The sequence below is a fragment of the Rutilus rutilus genome, assembly GCF_951802725.1.
Source record: "Rutilus rutilus genome assembly, chromosome: 18".
Taxonomy (NCBI): Eukaryota; Metazoa; Chordata; class Actinopteri; order Cypriniformes; family Leuciscidae; genus Rutilus; species Rutilus rutilus.
The window spans coordinates 26,378,856-26,400,498 of NC_140231.1; the positions used below are offsets into that span (position 1 = coordinate 26,378,856).

The 21,643-nt window shown below is 37.6% G+C and overlaps 1 protein-coding gene across 2 annotated transcripts in view; it reads left to right on the forward strand.

Moving 5' to 3' along the window:
• The first annotated feature begins 21 nt into the window (after positions 1-21).
• The window catches only part of rtknb (rhotekin b), a 31,770-nt gene continuing 10,148 nt past the window's right edge, over positions 22-21,643 (forward strand). Inside the window, exons 1-11 of one of the 2 annotated variants that reach the window (XM_084387797.1) lie at positions 22-140; positions 270-369; positions 4,107-4,306; positions 4,453-4,508; positions 4,600-4,653; positions 4,742-4,859; positions 5,142-5,384; positions 6,325-6,419; positions 6,630-6,736; positions 6,839-6,967; positions 7,219-7,381. In XM_084387797.1, coding sequence (XP_084243923.1) covers positions 127-140; positions 270-369; positions 4,107-4,306; positions 4,453-4,508; positions 4,600-4,653; positions 4,742-4,859; positions 5,142-5,384; positions 6,325-6,419; positions 6,630-6,736; positions 6,839-6,967; positions 7,219-7,381 — 1,279 coding nt within the window. In that variant the 5' untranslated portion in view covers positions 22-126. Of the gene's footprint in view, positions 370-4,106; positions 4,307-4,452; positions 4,509-4,599; positions 4,654-4,741; positions 4,860-5,141; positions 5,385-6,324; positions 6,420-6,629; positions 6,737-6,838; positions 6,968-7,218; positions 7,382-21,643 lie in introns of both variants that reach the window. The other variant, XM_084387796.1, reaches the window with a different exon arrangement.

Sequence of the window (21,643 nt, forward strand, 5' to 3'; positions counted from 1 at the left end):
GACAATGGTGGCGCTGTTTCAGTGTGTCCACAACTATAGGCGCCACCCATACCACGAACAGAGGGAAAACACCCCGTTTTCCATAGTTTTTTTCGACATGTCCAGCAGGATTTTAGAATAAATATAATGGCGCCTTTCAGGTATATATTTATACATTTGGACCGGGATTTATCTCTATTTTAATTTAGCAGTTTCACTTAGTAAACACTCAGTCGCTTCGGATGGTTCCTTGAGTTGGATTTTCAACATAGAGCAATGATGTTCTGCAGGAACCAAACTTCCAGAGCCACTGTGGCCCGCGGATCCGCGATGGAGATGGAGGTGAAGAGAGGCCGATTCCGCCTGAGTGTGCTGGAGGATTCCGCTCAGGTGAGCGACCGCAGAAATGCGCATGTGCAGAACCGCCACAAACTTATTCAACACTACTGAAAAAGCTCAATTTGATTGCTCGGGTGTTGCTCATTCACATCCCAGGAGACTTTGTGAAGTTACTGTATGTGTATATAGGCCTATCAACATGTCCTCAGAAGTTTCTCGTAAAACGCTTTAGTAGTAGCTTAGTCTAAGTGAGGAATTGAGACAATTGTATATACAGTAGGATTATTCTATGGCTACGAAGGGCAAAAGTTTCCATTGGATTTCAATCTAGTTTATTTGGTAAAATCTGATTTTAGTGTGCATGATTGTGTTGGAGTTTGGATTCACTATCTTAGGCTATTGTGTAATTATTTATTACATGAAGTAATAAAACATGGATCTGACTGCATTATGTCGTATTGTTAAAGGGATAGTTCACCCAAAAATGAAAATTATATCATCATTTACTCACCCTAAAGATGTTCCAAACCTGTATGAATTTCTTTGTTCTGTTGAACACAAAATAAGCTATTTTGAAAAATGTCGATAACCAAACAGTACACCTTTGACTTCCATAGTATGGAGTTAAAAAATACTATGGAAGTCAATAGGGTCAGTCAACCATTTTTCAAAATATCTTCTTTTGTGTTCAGCAGAAGAAAGAAAATGAGGGTGAGTAAATGATGACAGAATTTAGATTTTTGGGTGAATATCCCTTTAAATCGTGTATTCACTGACATATTGAATAGTTATGCATTAATCCTAGACAGCATTCGTCCATTTACAAAGCATACTGTTGATTTTAGATATTTTTGTTGTTGTTGTAAAATCAGTGTTTTTTTCTAGACTGATTTAAAGACTGACTTTTTATTTTATTTTATAGCCTTGTGTATTCAAGAATCTCTTTCATGTTTTTTTCCCCCCTCCTCGGCAGTAATCTCACACGTGTCTCTAGTTTCAGAAAAGTAACAACATTTCAATACACAACATTTCTCAGAGATCAAATTATCTGAGCAGTGCTATCCACACTCATTTTATAGCAACGCTTGTCTCATTTGCGTCTGTTTAAACTAACCAAATGATCCAAAAGTGCTCTGAGCAATAAAACTTTCCTCTGGCTTTGAATTCCCAACTTCACATCTAACATGCTTTATGATAACGGCACTGACAGTTCTATTAGCCTACTTCAGTTTTTCTAAACAGGATTTTGGAGCTATATAATCAGCCAATTTGCTGTAATGATATATTAGAAACAAACAAAAGCATGTTTGAAATCGTTTTCAGGCATAGACGTGATCCTGAGGGTATTTCATGTCACTACTTGATTGTCAACAGAGCGGCCAGGCATTGAGTAAGCAGCAGCAGCAAGATTTAACATACTATTAGTCAGGGAGAAATCTTTTCAAGAGCGAATACACACGTGCTATTCTTTGGAAGTGTGCCGAGATCAATCTTCAGTAAGTGTTTTTTTTGTAACTGAACACTTAGGCATAGTTCGCTATTCATTTACTCGCCCTCATGTCACTTTAAACCTGTATGGCTTTCTTTCTTTTGTGGAAGACAAAAAGAGAATTTCTAAAGGATATTTTGAGCACTCTTTTCAGTATAACAAACGTGAACGAGGAGTGTGCTGTGAAGCCCCTAGTTAAAAGTCATTTTGACACAAGTCTTTTGAACTTGAAGCCATATAGTATGCAGTAGAAATGCATCAAATGATGACAATTTTCATCTATAGATGAACGATTCCTTTAAATGCACAATTAAGAACTGGCCGTCATTAATACAATATAAATCTAGACATTATTATCTGATTCTAGTAACTTCATAATTAAACATAAAAGATAAATTGTTCCCTATACTCAGAAGTATATAAACTCACGAAGTTACCAGCTGTCTGAAATCATTCTCAGTCATAGTACAAACATGATCAGTTTACAGTCCATACCAACCATTAAACTGTCCACATTATCTAGGCCTAATCTTTTTTTTTTTAGATCCTTTGACACATTTTCAGTTGTGGTTTGAGGACAGTGTAAATTGATAATTACATTGGTTAATTCCTTTAATTCGTTTGATTTTTATGCATAAATAATTTGTTCCGGATTGATAAACCCTAGATTTCCTATTAACATACGTATGCAGTTATTTGTTGTGATTATAAAACACACACTTATATCACTCCCTTTCAACTCTTACGTAACCGTGGCTCTTTACGTCACATTTGAGAGGATGTGAACAGATTAAAGAGGTATTTTACTGGCTCACTATATACAGACCATAAACAGTACAGAAGTAGAAAACAAACAGAGAGTTTTGTTATAGCGCCGTTTAGCTCTTTGTGTTTCTTGCTGGCTGAATGTTTTCAGAGCTCTCGAGTGTGTGTTATGAGGCTGTGGTTTTTCTGGCACATTAGGAAGAATCTCAGTATTTTTTACGTACTATTATAGTATTCGTATTTTGAATTCGCTTTTATTTTTATATTTTCAGTTTTAATTTTGGCTTTAGTCATTTTAATAAATGCTTTTGTCATTTTAAATAGTTTTTTTTTTTTTGCGGTTTTAGTTCTTCAACTCCAACTTAATTTATTTCAATTAGTTGCCAAAGCAACATTTCTTATTTTGTTAAGTTTTAAAGCTTAAGATGTTTATATTTTATTTTACTTCAAGCAGCTTTATTTCAATTAATGAAAACTATCTTTAATTATAAAATTTTAACAGCACTGCTTTTAAGATGTTAAATATACACTAAGAAAGTAATTGTAACAAATATTATTTATATTTAAACTGACAGTTTATTCAAATGCAACTAACAAGTTTCATTTTTGGTCAATTCCACCAGCGAGTTAATTCGAGTAAGCTGGGCATGTGACAAAATTAACCCCATTTAACAACACATCTCATGCTAATTTATACAGATGGCTTAAAATACTTAAAAATAACCCTGAATTGCACTTTCTGGAGGTAAAGCTAAATATCCATACAGATTTCTTCATCTTAACTGAACTTAATTACATGAGACAAAAGACATGCTTTTGGGGTTCAGGGCTTAGCCTTAGATCATGGCTTATCCAAGCTTAAACCCACTGAAAGCGCTGTCGGTATGTGTGTAGTTTAGGAGGAGGATTTTCCGGAGATAAAGAGAGTTCAAAAAGTAAAGTAGGTCTTAGACCATATAGTACAATCTTTTCCTTGCTGCATTTATTTATTTTGTATTATTAAATAAATATTTATTTTTGTATTATACACTTATACAGTTATATAGTTAACAATGTATAGGCCTATATGTGTGTGTGTGTTTGTGTGTGTGTGTGCGTGTGTGTGTGTGTATGTATATATATATATATATGTGTGTGTGTGTGTGTGTGTATATAGGCCTATACATGAAAACTTTCTTGATATAAACATGAAATAAAATATAAACATTAGGCAAAAAACTTAATCTAAACGAAAAATTATTACCTGGAAATAAATAAAAACTAGAACTGAAATAAAAATCAATTAAACCTAAATGAATAAAAATGACAAAAGCAGATTACGTAATTACTTAAAATGAAACAAATTTACATTAAAACCTAAAAACCTAAACATAAACCTATAAAAAATAAAATAAAAAAAACACTGATATATCAGCCAACTTCTGCCATTTTTGTTTGTTTGTTTGCTTTAATATGCATCAGACGGTCAGTTAATGGTTTGGGTTAACTGTCTAAGGTTCTGACTACTCTTGTCTCTTTCTCCATCAATCTGCAGGACTGTGAGGTTCAGAGGCAGATCGAGAGGGAGGTGAGGATCAGAGAAGGGACCTGTAAGCTTTTAGCTGCATGTTCTCAGAGAGAACAGGCTCTGGAGGCTTCCAAGACTCTCCTCACATCCAACAGCCGCATACTGGCCCTCATGACCCAGCTGCAGCGCATGAAGGAAGCCCAGGCTATGCAGAGAGCAGGACGAAGGTATATCTCTGAGTCTTTGGGCTGGGGGTATTGATGTATAGTGAGTTGGAGTGAAGTTGGACAGATAGATGTTTTGCTTTAAGTGCAGTTAAAATGTTGCCTATGTCTGGAACAGAGCCTTTGATCCATTGATTGAATGGTTTCAGGTCATCTGATGGAGGGTCTGAGCGATTACCTTGTACTGGAAAAGTAGCCATTTCAGGTGGGGTTACACACAGAAAAAAACGGAACATCTCATCATATGTAGGCTATATTTATTTACTTAGATTTTTTTTTTCTTTGCTTATCCTCAGATATTCGTATTCCTCTCATGTGGAAAGATTCAGAGTATTTCAAAAACAAAGGAGGTGAGTTTGACAAATATATATTTGCCCACAAAGTCATTTTTGTCATTATTTTTTCATTAGTCTTCCTGTCCTCCTTTTCTCTGTTCAGAGCTGCACCAGTGTGCCGTGTTCTGTCTGCTGCAGGTGGGCTCAGAGATTCACGATACAGATCTCGTGATAGTGGACAGGACGCTCACAGACATCTGTTTCAATGAACCAGTGATATTGTGAGATGCGTTTCCCTTTACTTCCTATTATTTCTCCAAAATGAATGGATCACTTGTTGATTTTTTTACACTTTTTTTTCATGTCAAAATGTCAATATCTCATCATGTCATATTTATTAGTGATAATGCTTGATTAATGTAGCCTTTAAATAATTTCTGACAAAAAAAAAATCTCAATAGTTAAATAAATCATTATATAAAAAAAAAATTTTTTTTATTTTTTTTTTACATAAATAATAATATAAAATATCCTCTCTGAGTCATCATATATTGTGTTGATAGCACTGACGCACCTCCAGGCTTTGACCTGCGGGTGGAGCTCTACAGCTGCTGTGTAGAGGAGGAGTTCAGCGTGGGCTTCTCCACTCGGAGACTGAGCCGGCTGGGAAGTGCCTCCAGTAAGAAGTTCATGGCAACTTTGGAGACAGCAGCTTCCTGTAGTTCCCATGGCAGTAGAACCGTTTCGGGAGGAGGGAGTTCGCCCGGAGGAGAATCACCGGTTCTGTTGCCCGCTCTGTCTGCACGGTGAGGTGGCAGTATATATGCTATCACTTACATAAATATCTCATACACACAGATACATTGCACTAGACAAATATTAAATGTTGAAACAGTCTCACAACACAAGGGGCTGCATCTGCCAAAACCAGTTTACAAACATAAACAGATGCATATGTAGTAACTGTCAATCACAAACAGACACACCTTCACTTTTAATTTTCTCAACATTCAGTCTGTCTGAGACGAGTGCCAAAAAAGCAAAGCAGAGACAAAGAAAGAGATGGATGGAGAGAGAGAGATGTTAAAAAAGCAGTTAAATATGTTTAGGGTGAATCTCATAAAGCCTGCCAAGAACATGTCTGGGTCATTTCACATATTTCATATCTCATATCTCTGGATTAAAAATGAAATGTTGTGACATTATTTTCATGAGAATAAAGCACCACTTAAAATAATTGATCTCTTTTCATTCTTATTATTTCATCATTTTAATTGTAATTATACATCATTATATTTATATTTATTTTACTGTCTTTTTTTTTTTTTTTACATTACAGAATCATTGACCCTAATGAAAATTACAAACAAACTCAAAATTAAAATATCTGGGGCCATTAACAATTTGGGTGGACAGCTGTTTAAATGTTTAATTTCTTTTATTTTAATGTACAAAAATATAATTCATTGTTTTGTAAAATATATGCAAAATATATGAATTTTAAGTGAAAATTCTTTTACTTTTTTCATTGAATATATGACCTGGACATGTTTTCTTGAAATGTCTCCTATAAGGTTTCACTTCATTAAAAAATACAACAGTGTTGTTGGATTATTTTCAAATTAAGTTTTTCTGATTGTTTTATGTACATCAACTCAAAAAATGTATTATTGTCATTTCTAAATGTTCTAAATGCAGTTTTATCAGACCTGAATATCAGAACTCAATACCACCTCTTGTCCTCAGGGGCCCTAAATATCACCTCCTGGCCCATACATCTCTGACCCTGTGCCATGTACAGAACTCTTTCCGAACCCATGACCTGACTATATCAGACACAGGTAAGAAACCCCTTGATTTTAATGTTCACAGAACCCATTGAATATGTGTTTTACATTTAATTAGGCCCAAAAGTCTGCGAAATACAATGAAAATCTAGGATCTGTAAAAAAAAGTGAATTAAAATCTAAATAGATCTCTAACGATCCATCCATCCATCTATTGTTTTTGATCTGATCTTGTTTTGTTTTCTGTTTTCATCTGTATTTCAGAGGACTCTTCGTTCTGGTTGCCTCTCTATGGTAATGTGTGCTGTCAGCTCGTGGCTCAGCCTCTCTGTATGACTCAAGATGTCATGTGTGGAAAACTCAGAATTCGGGTATGTAAAAAAAAAAAAAGATTTATTATTGTAATTAAAAATAAATGAGCATTATTTTCCAATTCCCTATTCATTCAGCTTTCATATATTTTTGTACCCTAGTCAGAGACCGATCCTGAGGACTGGAGAGACGTTTACGGGGTCCTGAATGGATCTGAATTGAAGTGTTACCAGCAGCAAGATGATACCGACTCTTTAGAGACACCAGTGTTTACTATTCCTATTAATAAGGTGAGGATTATCAATGCATCAGTTGCAGTGGCATCTTTTAGTCAACAGAGGGGATTTAGGTCAAAGCAGTTATGTTATGTTATGTGAGCTATTCCAGGAAAAGGCTGTGAAACGTGCTGCACGTGCCTTTCAATCCAGTATTACAGCATACATGCTTTTGAAAGTTGTTTTCTACATGGTACTGCTTATGAAATGCAGAATTTGTTGTTTACACCTGGTCTTGAAACTAAGTGTGTGCATTCTTGCTATAGGAAACTCGTGTGCGTGCCACAGAGAGAGATCCGGCTCTACATACTCAGAGTATCACCATAACCAACCAGTGTGGCGAAAAGACCACTTACACAATTGTCACACGCATACCTGAAGACACACATAGCTGGATGGAAGCCTTCTGGCAGCATTTCTATGACATGAGTGAGTACCAGAGCTTCCTAGAATAGTAATAAAGCAAGAAAGATATTAAAGCAAAGGTAAGTTCTGCAAAATGACAAAAAAATAAAATATCTATCTATATATATATAAATGAATATGTTATTTATGTAGGATAAATTGACAGCTCTAATTCGTGATGATTAAAAACTTCAACAACATTTGCTGACATGCAACTGCTGGTATGTCCATAAGGAAATAATGAAAAGAAAATCAAAGCTCTATCCCTCATCACTATGCAGATTTGCTTATTGTAGGGGAAAAGGAACCTTTTGTCACGTTGACGTTATGCAAACAACACTGTCTCTGATACACAGTGTTTGCTTCAGGCACATATAATCTCACTCTTAAAGGGGTCATCGGATGCACAATTCCCCTTTATATGGTCTTTGCATATAAATGTGTCTTTGCAGTGTGTGGACACAACCACTATACAATGAAAAAAAATCCATTCACTCCTTTTTTATGATGCATATTGCTCATGCTCCGCCCACGACCACTGACAGACTGTCCTGTATTTGCATATTTCCGCCCTCAGCCATTTGTATAGAGCTGGTAAGTCCCGCCCCTTCCGTAAAACCCCGCTGGACCTCAAAGTTGAAAAACCGTCAATGCAAGTGAATGGGAGAAAATAATTATTTTCTGGTCCCATTTGAATTGTGCCATGAATGTGAACATATGTTGTCTGTGAATTTTTTTACATAGGCCAATTTGCAAGCACAATATGTGGAAAAATAAAAAAGAATTGAGATGCTTCCAACTGTTGCTCTTGCATTCTTGTGGCTCAGTGACTCACCTGAATGAATGGCTCATTAAGTATGCGGTCCTCAGGTGTGAACCACTAAATGTGCATGATCGTCGACGCCCACTCGAATATTGCCTTTCCAAACAGAAAGTGCTTTGCAAAATTCAAATCAATGTATTGTGTTATGTGAAGGATTAGGCAGGGTGATTTTCAAATAATTTTGAAGAAAAAACACTAGGCGATGACATCCATTAGACAAAAGTCTTATTGGCACATATTTAGTGTGTGTTTTGTGGTCTTATTTCAGAAACTTTAGTTTTTAGTTTTTTCAATAACCACGCATAAACATTATTCTCTCAAAAATGCAGACATGTACATTCTTGTTGCTCACATATTATGGTAGCCCTGTTTGTGCTAAATAGTGTGTAATTTTTTTTTGCCATTACTATGTTTATAAGCAACTGAAAAAAGCACAAATGTCAGGGCATGTCAGAACATCTCAAGGACCCCAAAAACACCTTAGACCCCAGAGGGTCCTTTAAAGAGACATGCACCGGAACGGGTCGCTGTGAACAGAGCTGGTTTTGAGGAGGTAAAAAGGGTGTTGTTTTACACAACCTTTGAGGAATTTTAACCAAAGTATGTTACACACTTTACATGAAGACCCTAAAGAATCATACCAACTTGTGGAAAATGGGCATCCGATGACCCCTTTAAAGATGGAGGTCCAGTCCTTACAGGCCTAACTCTAAAACAGAGGTGGGATCACAGGCCTGTTCTCTTCCATTCACAAAACGAGACCAGTTTATGAACTGCAGCCTTCATATGTTGCTTTGTATACAATTTTTATTCCATGCTAAAATGAGTGAAAGACATATGCTCAGTACTTATAGTGTATACTCTTTGTATATAGTCTTATGTAATTGCATAATGCTAAATTATTATCTGTATTTATGGGAAGTTCAATCCAAAGTTCAATTTGCAAGGCTCGAGACTTCGAGGAAGTCTCACTTAAAGGGTCTCATTCATGAAACACGAGCAGAACGATTTGTTGTGTAAATCGTGTGTAAAGTGGTTCTGGCGTAAATTTTCGGATTCATTAAAATGTTCGTATTTCCCAAATGTTAGTTGGTACGAAAGAAATCTACACCTGCTCCCAGCCACGCGTAAATAGTGCGTTTAACATCAGAACGTTTTGCTCATTAATAAGGCTGCCTTTTAATTCACCGTAATCGGGTACATATTTACACAGCATTTTGAAAAAATATATATAGTAATTACATACGGTTTTTCTTTTTACTTTTATTACCAGAGCCAGTAATAGCATCTGCAAACGGAACACAAGTCCGCAAGTCTTTTTTTATTTTAGTTTATTTTATTTTTATTTATTTATTATATTCAAGCTGTTTATTCTTTTTTTTTTTTTTTTTTTTTTTTTTTACAAGTCCGCGGCGCAAGTTACAAGTGTTGCAGTCAAGCTTCATGTCGAACCATTTTCTTTTCACTTCTGGGACTGTTCGATTAACAGATGAAACTCCATTAACTGCATCTGTAATATGCTGCCAAGCATGTTTACCTAAAGCATTTAGGTATTACCTAAAAAATCCTTTTTTTAGGACCTGATACGCCACTATGTATACGCTTGAAAATAAAATGTGGCGTTTTGAATCAACTTCTGATAGTAAAACTTCAATTTCTGCATCTGAGAAATTTCTCTTCTTCATTCTTTTTTGAGAAGACATGTTGAAATCCTTCGTTTCGTGTCATAATATGATGCCCATATATAGTTGTCAGTCGGTTTTAATGGGCGGGATTTATGGTAATTAAGAATGAGCGTGCACGCGCGTCCCATTTACGACTGATTGGAATTCATTAACCCACACACACATTTCACTATCAAATCTGACGTTTACTAAGTATTTGTGAATCAGTTCACTAGTTCACACTTACAAATAAGTTAGATAGAATAAATGCGTATTTGGCGTGCTGTCCGAGGAGAGGGCTCCGGGCTCGGTATTCGGCCCGAACCCAGAGTACTCCCCCCGTATTCCTGGCTGTAAAGATTAAGCCAAGAGTGAGGAGTCGGGGTGGTGGAGGGATGCTGAAAAACTGTCAAGGAATATTAGGTGAGTTGACAGTGTGGATATATATATACTTCTAGTCATGCTGATTAGGGTAGACATAATTGTTTGATGACGAGTAGATTGGATTGCTTATTTGAACGTGCTCCTCCCGAACTTTGTTTATAAAACATCATGAGAAGAATTTTCGGGAATGTCTCTTTACGCGCAAATCACTCACATATTTACTCGTATATTTACGAATGTTTCATGAATGAGACCCATTGACTGTATAAAATTAGTGAACGTTTTTTTTTAGAAAGAATTTTTACACGTGACCTTGAACTTTGAAAGGAATCCAGTCTTGTTTTCTTAGAGTCAAAATAAGCAAAGAGCTCTTCTTCTTTAGTGCTGCCTAACGGCGTGTGCGACTTCACGATGATATTGGTCCCGGTGTAGCACGGCGTGTAGAGTTTGTGCTGTTGTTAATTGTAGCCATGTTTTGATGTTACTGAGCCATGTCGTTTTTGGCCGTCCTGGTCGTTTTTTTCCTTCGATTTTTCCTTGCAGGATTTGCTTTAATAGCTGGTATTTGTGGTCGTTTCGGGCAATGTGGCCTAAGTAGTGACACTTCCTGCTAATGATGGTCTTCAGCAGTTGCCTGTCAGTGCCCATGTCTTGCAGAACTTGTGTATTGGTGGTTTTGGCTGTCCATGGGATTTTCAGCTTCGATACAGCCACATTTCGAAAGCTTCGAGCCTTTTTGTTGCTGTTGTTGTCAGTGTCCACGTCTCTACTCCGTACAGCAAAATTGACCAGATGTAGCATTTCAGTGTGCGCAGTTTCAGTGATGTACTCAAGTTGCGGCCTGAGAGGAGTGTTTTCCATTTAATAAATGCTTGCCTTGCTTGTTCAGTTCTGCTCTTGATTTCGACTTCATGGTTCAACTGATCGTCAATGATTACACCAAGGTATTTAAATCGGTGTACTTGTTCCAATTTTTCGCTGCCCAGCTTGATTGTTGTTTCGCTTGTAGTTCGGCTGACCTTCATAACCTTTGTTTTCTTTTTGTTAATTCGTAAGCCCCATATTTGACACTCTGCGGCAACTTCATCCAAGATTTGTTGTAGGTCTTGTTCCGAATCGGCCAGCAGTGCAGTGTCGTCGGCATATCTGATGTTGTTGATGTACTGTCCATTGACTTTAATACCAATGTTTTTGTCTGCTAGTGTTCGATCAAAAATCTGCTCCGAGTAGATGTTGAAAAGGATCGGTGACAGTGGGCAGCCTTGTCGTACACCTTTTTGTATTGGTGTTGGGTCTGTCAGTTCGTTGTCATATCGGAGTTGGGCTGTTTGCTTCCAATAAAGAGCAATGATGAAGTTGGTGTCGTTTTTATCTAGTCCCAGTTGTTTTAATAGAGCTGCTAGTCGGTCGTGGTCTACTGAGTCAAAGGCTTTCTCATAATCTATGAAGCAGATGTACACTTCTTTCTGATGTTCGTAGCATCGCTGTAGTAGTATCTGTAGACAGAAGATTGCTTCTCTCGTGCCTAGTCCTTTGCGGAAGCCAAACTGTGTGTTCTTCAATGCATTTTCGCATGTGGAGCGTATGCGCTGTTGGATCACCTTCAGGAAGACTTTCAGCACGTGGCTCATCAAGCTTATCAGTCTGTAGTCTTCGCATTTCCGGCTTGTTGCTTTCTTTGGTATGGCCACAAAGATGGATTGTAGCCAGTCAGATGGAATTTTGTTACCGTTGTATATTTGATTGTACCAGTCAGTCAGTTGTCGTATGTTGTTGCTGTTTAATAGTTTGAGCAATTCGACATGGATTGTGTCGGGCCCGCACGCTTTGCCTGGCTTAGCTGTTTTGATTGCATGTTCTACCTCTGATGTTAAAATGTGTAGAGCGTCTTGCGACGTCTGTTGGTCTATTTCTGCAGGTGTTCTCACGGCGCCAAAGAGTTTGTGTATATAGTTTGTCCAGGTGTCCATTTTTTCTTGTTTATTATGGATTGGTTGGTTGTTGTCCGCATACAAGGTTGCTGTTGGGGCTGGTCTGTAGATGTTACCAGCTTCTTTGAGCTTCTTGTGCAGATTAAAATTATCATGTTTTTTAATTAGTTCTTCAATCTCGGCGCATTGTTCTTCCATCCACTTTTCTTTTGCCTGTTGGATTGCTTCTCTGATCTTCTGTTGCATTTGTTTGTACTTCTCCAAGTTGTTGTTTTTGTACATTCTTCGTTTGCTCATTAGATCGAGAATATATTGTGTCATCCATCGTTGTTTCTTTTTCGGTGACTGGTGTCCCAGCATGACTTCTGTTGTTTCTGTGATGCATTGTTTGAACGAGCGCCAGTACTCCTGAACATCTGCTGTTTCTGTTGTTATTGAGCAGATGCTATCGTTGAGATGTTGCTGTACTTGTCTTTTATTGGTGCTGTTCTTCAGTTTCTCCAGGTCTGCTCGTCTCGTCTTTGTACATTGTATTGATCGCAATTTGAGTCTTATTGTAGCTGTTACTGGGTTGTGGTCTGACGATATATCGGCTCCAGGGTAGGTTTTTGCTGTAAGCACACTGGACTTAAACCTGATGTTAATTAGGATATAATCAATTTGATTCCTGACGATGTTGTTGTCGGAGTCTTGCGGCGAGGTCCATGTGTACAGTCGTCGAGGTGGCAATTGGAACCACGTGTTAGCAATACTGAAACGTTCTTCTTGGCAGAATTGAACCAGTCTGTCGCCTCGTCCATTCCTTATTCCTAGTCCGTGCTCTCCGACAATGTTCTGCATTCGACCATGTCCGACCTTGGCGTTGAAGTCGCCAAGGATTATGGTGATATCTTGTTTCTTCAGCGGCTTCAGCGTGTCGGTTAGTTGCTCATAGAACGATTCGATTTCATAATCTTGTTTGTCTGCTGTTGGAGCATAAACCTGTAAAATGTTCACGTTGACTTTGTTGCCAGCTAATTGTAGTAGTGCTATTCGTTCTGATACTGGGGTAAAGGTGATGACTTTATTTACTAATTTCTTGTGTACTATAAAGGCGACACCGTATGTTTGTTTGGTGTTTTCTTCTCCTCCGGAGCAGAAGATGTGGTGTTCGCTCGATATAATCTTTTTTGTTCCAGGCCATTTAGTTTCGCTTAGACCAATTATGTTGATTTTAAGTCGATCCATTTCTTGTATGACATTGGCTAGTTTTCCTGCTTGAAGTAAGCTTCGAACGTTCCAAGTTGCTACTTTGAAAGGGTTCTTTGACGCAAGCTCTGAGATTCTTAGCACCCCTGTCCCATTTAAGGGACGCCGATACTCAGGGCCTTTGTTGATTTTGCTTGTCATCATTGAAGTTTTGAAGCAAAGAGCTAAAGTGAGCAAAGAGTGCCTTTGAACACAGTACACCTTTATTGTTATACAGTTGTGGTCAGGCTTAATGGCACCCCTGGTAAATATGATCAAAAATGGCTGTAAAAAATAAATCTGCATTGTTTATCCTTTTGATCTTTCATTAAAATACTTTGCAAAAATCTAAACTTTCATTGAAGTAAAAGAATTAAAAGTGGGGGGGAAATCACATTATGAAAAAAATGTTTATTACGTTGGCCACAATTATTGGCACCCGAGTAAAATATCTCTGAAGTATATTCCCATTAATATTTACCTTTTTTTAGCACACCAGGGTGACTAGGAACATGAAATTGTCTGGCTATGACTTCTTGTTTCACAGGAGTTTAAAAATGAGGAATGAGCCAAATTCCCTTAATCATCCATCATCACAATGAGTAAAACCAAAGAAGATAGTTCTGATGTGCAGCAAAAGATTGTTGAGCATCAGAAAATAAAAAGTGGCTGTAAGAAAATAGCTAAAGAATTGAAAATGCCCATTTTGACCATCAGTGCAATAACAAAGAAGTTCTTGGGTCTTGGGGTCAGAAGCCTACCAAAAAAAAAAAAAATTCAAACAACCCCTACATTCCCACATGTTGTTTGGGAGGGTTTAAAATCCTTCTCGCTCATCCAAAAACAAACTCCAGCAAATTCAGTTGTCAGACACGATTGGAACTTCAAACGGCACAGGGTTCTGTGGTCAGATGAAACTAAAGCACGCAAGGATAAAAAGTACCCCATGTGCACAATTTAATATACCGTTGGATCTTTAATGTTGTAGGCATATTTTTTTGCTGGAGGTCCTGGACTTCTTGTTCAGATACATAGTATCATGGATTTTAGCAAATACCAAAACCTGACGGCTTCTGCTAGAAATCTTATAATGGGCCGTGGTTGGATCTTCCATCAGGACAATGATCCAAAACAAACTCAAAATCAACACAAAAATGTGTCAATGAGCACAAAGTGAAGCTTCTGCCATGACCGTCCCAGTTCCCTGACCTGAACCCTATAGAAAATGAGTGGGCTGAATTGAAGAGGAGAAGCACCAACATGGATCTGGGAATCTGAAGGATCTGGAGAGATTCTGTATGGAGGATGAACCATACTGTCAGATTAAGATTGTCTCTGAACTCTTGTCAGGTGTTCTCCAAACTCATCAGGCATTATAGAAGAAAACTCAGAGCTGTTATCTTAGCAAAAGGAGATTGCAAAAAGTTTAATAAAAGGGTGCCAATATTTGTGGCCAACGTGTTTTGGAGAAAAACATTTATTTCATAATTTGATTTCCCCCGCACTTTCAATTATTTTACTTCAATGAAAGATTAGATTTTTTTTTTTTTTTTTTTTTTGATTTTTTTTTTGATTTTTTTTATGAAAGATCAAAAGGATAAACAATGCAGATTTATTTTTTACAGTCATTTTTTATCATATTTACCAGGGTGGCATTAATTCTGACCACAACTGTACAGTGACTGCGACAGTTAGATATGGTTTTAGTTTTATAACAGTTTGGCCTGAGAAAATGATATTGGAATAAAAAGGTAGAACAGGGAGGTTTTGATGATCTTAGGGGTGATAAGCAAGTTATAATTGCATAAATGTAAACGTGTAATTGCGCGTGTTTGCATTCTTACTGTATTTGCATGCGCATGGCCACTTTTTTGGGAATGAGGAACTGATGCACTTGGACAAGTGTTATCATCACTGACATAAAAAAACCTACCAAACTGGATTTTTCCCTTATCGTTCTTCATGAGTGATGAACTGATGGAGGAGAACAAGAGCATGAAAAAGTACAACAAACCGTAAATAGGTTTGGTCAACGAGTTCTGTCGCTGAACTTAGTTAAACTGAGGAAACGAAATTGAAATTCGGCTTATTATATGACTTTTGTTGTTGACATTTAATATTTTTAAGAATCTTCAGTCTTATCCATACAACTAGTTCAGGATGTTTGGAGCTGTGATTACTGAAACAGCCGCGGTTACTTTGAACTGTCATTGTATGAGAAAAAGCATCCTCTAAATTTGTTCTTTTGTGTTTCACAGAAAAATAACTGTACACTTGAGGTATCATGAGATAAATAATATCAAAATGTATTTTTGGGGGGGGCACGTGATGCAGGCGGTGAGGATAGACATGCTTTAGTGAAAATCCTTCATTAATCCCCCTAACTAGAAGAATTTTGAGCCTATTAAGTATCTGGAAATTCATTATTGTTTATGGCAGAACACAATTTACGCCGAAAAGGAAGTAAAACACGACCGATTAGCAACACTCCCGAAGCTAACGACCTCGAAACGCTAACCAGTATGGCCGAAGATGTGGAAGGTGAAGTATCGTTACAGACTCTGTGGAAGGAAATCAAAGCCAGCAAAGAGTAGCCTGGAAATCCAGACCTAAATCTAAAAGATGAATGGTCTGGCGTCGACTAATGAAAATCGCCCAGCTCGAGGGGCGGCACCAAGCATGCATTTGAAAATCTCACTGCACGCAATTGGATAACACTACGACCAATCACAACAATAAACCCCATACACTTAGCTACCAGCGGAGATAACTGGTAGATTATACTCTTACCGTATCCGGTCAGCAAAACAGCAAAAACATCCTTCTTGCAAAGGAACGATTCACAGGAGTTTAAATATGAGGAAAAACAAAGGCCAAATTCCCTTAATCATCCATCATCACAATGAGTAAAACCAAAGAATATAGTTCTGATGTGCATCAAAAGATTGTTGAGCATCACAAAATAGAAAGTGATTGTAAGAAAATAGCTAAAGAATTGAAAATCCCCATTTTGACCATCAGGGCAAAGAGGACATTAGCAAAAAAGTTTCTGGATAACCCTATTATACCTCTTGGTATTGCTGATAGTACCCTAAAAGCATGGGCAAGTAAAGATATAAAGACACTGGAAGACTTTTATGCCAATGACTCTTTAATGAGCTTTGAATTGCTATCCCAGAAATAAAAAAATCCCAAAACATAATTTCTTCAAATATTTGCAAGTCAGACATTGGGTCAAAGAGATCACCCCCCAGACATTTCCTAAAATGTTTGAAAATGTTATGTTTAACAAGATTGTGTCCTCCCCAAAAGGTATTGCTTCTGTAGGATACAGCACATTAACAAATAATTTTAAGCCATTTGACAATGTAATCTTGAAGCAGAGGTGGGAAGGAGATCTTGACTGTACATATGATCTCACACATCATCAACTCATCCCTCCATACTGACATTTTCCCTACTGCATTCAAGCAGGCTCGGGTAACTCCACTTCTTAAAAAAAACAACATTAAACACATCACTTGTAGAGAATTACTGCCTCTCTCCTACCATTCATTGCGAAAACACTTGAACGAGTTGCTTTCAACTAAGTAACATCCTTCTTGTCTCTGAACAACCAGCTGGATGTCAACCAATCTGGCTTCAAGAAGGGATTCAACTGAGACTGCATTACTGTCGGTCACAGAAGCCCTATGGATCGCAAAAGCTGCTTCCAAATCTTCAGTTCTCATTCTCCTGGATCTATCTGCTGCCTTCGACACTGTGAATCATCAGATCCTTATGTCCACCCTCTCATCACTGGGCATCACAGGAACTTCCCTCCACTGGTTTGAATCCTATCTCACAGGTAGCGGCGAGGTATCCAGAGCTCATCAACTGACCACAGGGGTTCCTCAGGGTTCAGTTCTTGGACCCCTCCTCTTCTCCATCTACACAACATCACTGGGACACATCATACAGGCACATGGTTTCTCTTACCATTGCTATGCTGATGACACACAGCCCCTCCTCTCATTTCAACCAGATGATCCCACAGTAGCTCCACGGATCTCAAGCTGTCTGGCGGACATCTCGGCATGGATGAAGGAACATCTACTGCAGCTCAACCTGGCAAAGACTGAGCTTCTCTGCCTCCCTGCCAATCCGTCTCTACAGCACGACTTCACTATCCAGCTAGATTCAGCATCAATCACCCCATCAAGGTCGGTCAGAAATCTTGGAGTAATATTGGATGACCAGCTGACCTTCACAGACCACATTTCAAAGACAGCTCGATCGTGCAGGTTTGCACTGCACAACATCAGGAAGATCAGGCCTTTCCTAACTGAGCATGCAACACAACTTCTCGTCCAGGCCTTGGTCATATCTAGGCTTGATTACTGCAATGCTCTTCTGGCTGAACTTCCATCATGTGCAACTAAACCTCTACAAATGATTCCGAATTCTGCAGCTCGTCTTGTCTTCAACGAGCCAAAAAAGGCCCACGTCAAAAAAGGCTGCTCGCATCAAGTTCAAGGCATTGACGCTTGCTTACAGATCTATCTCAGGCTCAGCTCCCTCCTACTTTCACTCGCTACTACGAGTCTACATCCCTACCAGAAGCCTACGGTCAGTCAGTGAGCGACGTCTCGTGGTACCATCACAGAGAGCCACAAAATCACTTTCCAGAACATTCTCATTCACGGTTCCATGCTGGTGGAATGCTCTCCCCACCTTCATCCGGAATGCAGAATCCCTGACAACATTCAAAAGACAACTGAAATCTCATCTCTTCCGTGCGCACTTAACCTCATAAAAAAAACAAAAAACCTTTCTTTCCTTTTCCTTTAATCCTCCCTTGTCGGGCTTATGCTACTCTGAACAATGCCTGAACTTGGTATTGTGAGCACTTCTTGCGTTGTTTTTGCCTCTTCACGATGACTCGCTTAATTTAGTCCTAAATTGTAAGTCGCTTTGGAGTGGGAATGTGTTATGGAAAGAATGCAGACTATTTTAATATCTACCAAACATAGACAAATCAAATTTAATATTCTGCATCGAACATATTATACTCCTCAGAAACTTCACATGTTAATAATTTGTTTGAATGGATTTGTTCTAGTTTTTTTTAGCAGACATTTGTTATGCCAACTTGATGCAATGTTTTTTGAGTGTGACTCTTCCTGTCATATGCCCTGTTTAAATCTTTTGTCTGTTGTTAAGCCTCAGATGAAGGTGAAGATATTTACCCTTTGTCAAAGTAGTGTGAGGGTTTTAAACTTGACAAGGGATGTTACTGAACGTTGTACATTTTTGTTTCCCAGTGGCTACTAAAATCAGGTGTCACTCAACTACTGGTATGTGGACAAATTTTTACAATCACCTGAATTCTTTTTTACATATTATCTTCAAAATATTTTAGCAATGCCTGATGTATAGGCTGCATTGTTGTTGTAGGTGACATCAACCTGACAGAATGTTCCAACTCATAGTTTAATTTGGGGGTGTTTACTTTGCTGTTTATGTGTTGCTATCGCTTCCCCCCCCCCCCCCCCCCCCCCCTCTCTTTGCTGTTTTCCCCAATAGTTTCGGTCATGCATTTATTTAAGAAGTTGTAACACTTTATTTTGATGGTCCACATTAGACTATAAGTAATTTTGCAACTACATGTCAACTAACTCTCATTATAGTAGTCAGGGCTTGACATTTACACCGCCAACCCGCCAAATGCGGGTGGATTTCAGCAGTGGCGTATAACGCAGTCACTGAATTTTGTATATGATATATTTTTTTTCAATTGTAGTCTTTTAAAAAGGCATCTGAAAGAATAAACTAAGAGCAATATTGTAAAAAATATCGGTTTTGATACATATCGATATTGAAATATCTGCTTCCAATACTAATTTTTCGCAGAATAGATACACGATACCAGCTGTCCTTTCTCGCTCTCTCATATCTCCGAGAGCGAGTCGCCACACAAACCTGCCTCCCCTCACTCACTTGTTTCGTTTGCTCCGGAGGAATATTTTTGGTGTTACAGGGTTTGAATTTCAGCATGGGATTGTGCATATTGCACATCATTTTACACATTCCCAAATGAGTAAAGTGCGTGCACGTAAAGCCGCCTCTCAGTACTAAATTGAGTTATTTTTCGCTGCAAATAATGTCATTTCGCAAAATAATGTCAAAATGCCGGTCTTGGTGAGTATTCACGTAAACACAGTCAGTTATGTTTTAAGTGAACGTAAACAGTTGAGAAAGAAAATGCATGTATATAATGCATCTGTGCGTGAGGTCTTAAAGTGACAGCAGCCTAATATACCTGCTGCCAAATAATGAGATAATATTAAAATATATCTATATGACAGTTTTTCCATGGGATCAATGTCAAAATTGTGGCCAGTGAGTGGCTAGTAACTTTGGAAAACGACTAGCCACAGTGGCTGGTGAGCAAAAACTTAATTTCAAGCAGATAGTTGAGCTAGTAGATTGTCTGCTTAATATCTGCTAACACTTAATTTTGATGCTCCTCCAACAGACATTCTACTGACATGTAAACTTATTCTACTAACTCAAACCCTAACCTAAGAGTCTACTACAGTCTACTAATACTCTGATGAGAGTTAGTTGACGTGTAGTTGCAAAGTAACTTATAGTTAGTAGAATGTCTAAAGTGGACAATCGAAATAAAGTGTAACCAAAAAGTCTGGTCACTTTTTACCTCATGATCATAGAATGAAAATGAGTAATTGCCTTATAACTCTGCTTGTTGATTAAAACATTGTAACAGTAATGACGCTAACACAGAAGTAATATAAGTGGCCTATTAAGAGTCCAACTGGAGATGGGCCAAGGAAGTGGCATTCATTCCACTGTTCAGTGAGTTGCAGTAGTCTAAGCTTGATGATATAAAAACATGAATTACTCTTTCAAAGTCTTAAAAGAGAGAAAAGGCTCTATTTTAGAAAGAAAGAATGAATGATTCCATTAAATAATTGTGATGGACAATATTTGAAAAGAATGGGCAAGCATAATCGATCGCTATGAAATGTATTCATTATTCGTTGGCTGTCAATATGTAAATTTGATTCAGGAACTGCATTCATAAGAGATCTTCCCCAAAACTATCTTATACCAAAACCTAAGCAAGACAAAGAACAATGGCATACTTGTTCAGCACTGCTTTGCCTACATTCCTGAACACATAGGCCACTTGAAATACAAGAGTGCAATACAAACAACAAGTGATCAAGAATTTGGAGTGTTACTTCTATATAACAAAATAGATTAAGTTTTATATGAAGTGTTGTCAATCAATTAGATAATTTCATAGCAATCCATTTTGCAGTTAAGTGTGTCTATTCTTTTCAAATATTGTCCATCACAATTGATTATTTAATGGGGTTATTCATATAAAAGTCATATTTTAAGATTTGTATCAGAAGAAATCAAATGAATTTTACACCCTTAGAGATTCACTTTTGAACTTTTCTTTTGATTCCGAATACCATTTCGCCCACAATGATTTCAGTAATTTCCGCATTTGTAAAGATACAAACTATTGCCAGTTGGCCAACCTTGCACCAAGTTATATTCTTGAACAAAAGAGAAACACAGATAGATGTGGGTGGAGGTGTTAAAATGGGTGATCAACGGAGATAATTCATCATTAGATGTGGCAAAACAGGTTTTAATAGAACACTACTGGAATAACACCATTTTACAAGGAAGTTTTAATGTTAAGCATTACAAGGAAATAGTTCCCCCCCCTAAAAAAAAGTGTTGAAATTTAATATTATGGCAAAACAAATAGCAGATATGTCTGTTTTTACAGTAAATGCATCATTGAAATCTCTGACACAAAGTTCTGTACTTTTCTAAATACATTAACGTCATGCTTGATTAACAGTGCTTGCTTACTCAACACACTTTGTAACATGATAAAGAAACAGTTTTTAATAAGATGCAGATTTTGTTGTCCAAAACGATAGTCCTGTTTAATTTCAGTTAAAAAAAACTGCTTGCTGAGATTACTATAGTTTATAACTCACAATTCTGAGAATTGGTGTCTGAATTGCAAGATATAAACTCGCAATTGCAAGAAATAAAGTCTTGCAAGAAATAAAGTTGTTGTTTTTTTTTTGTGGCAGAAACAAAAATGTATTTTAGTCCTATTTAGCTATTTGTGCTGCTATATTCCATTCTTTTAATGTTTTTCACTATACATAATAAGATGACTCATACAATTATTTAATATATTTTTAAACTAAAAATGTTA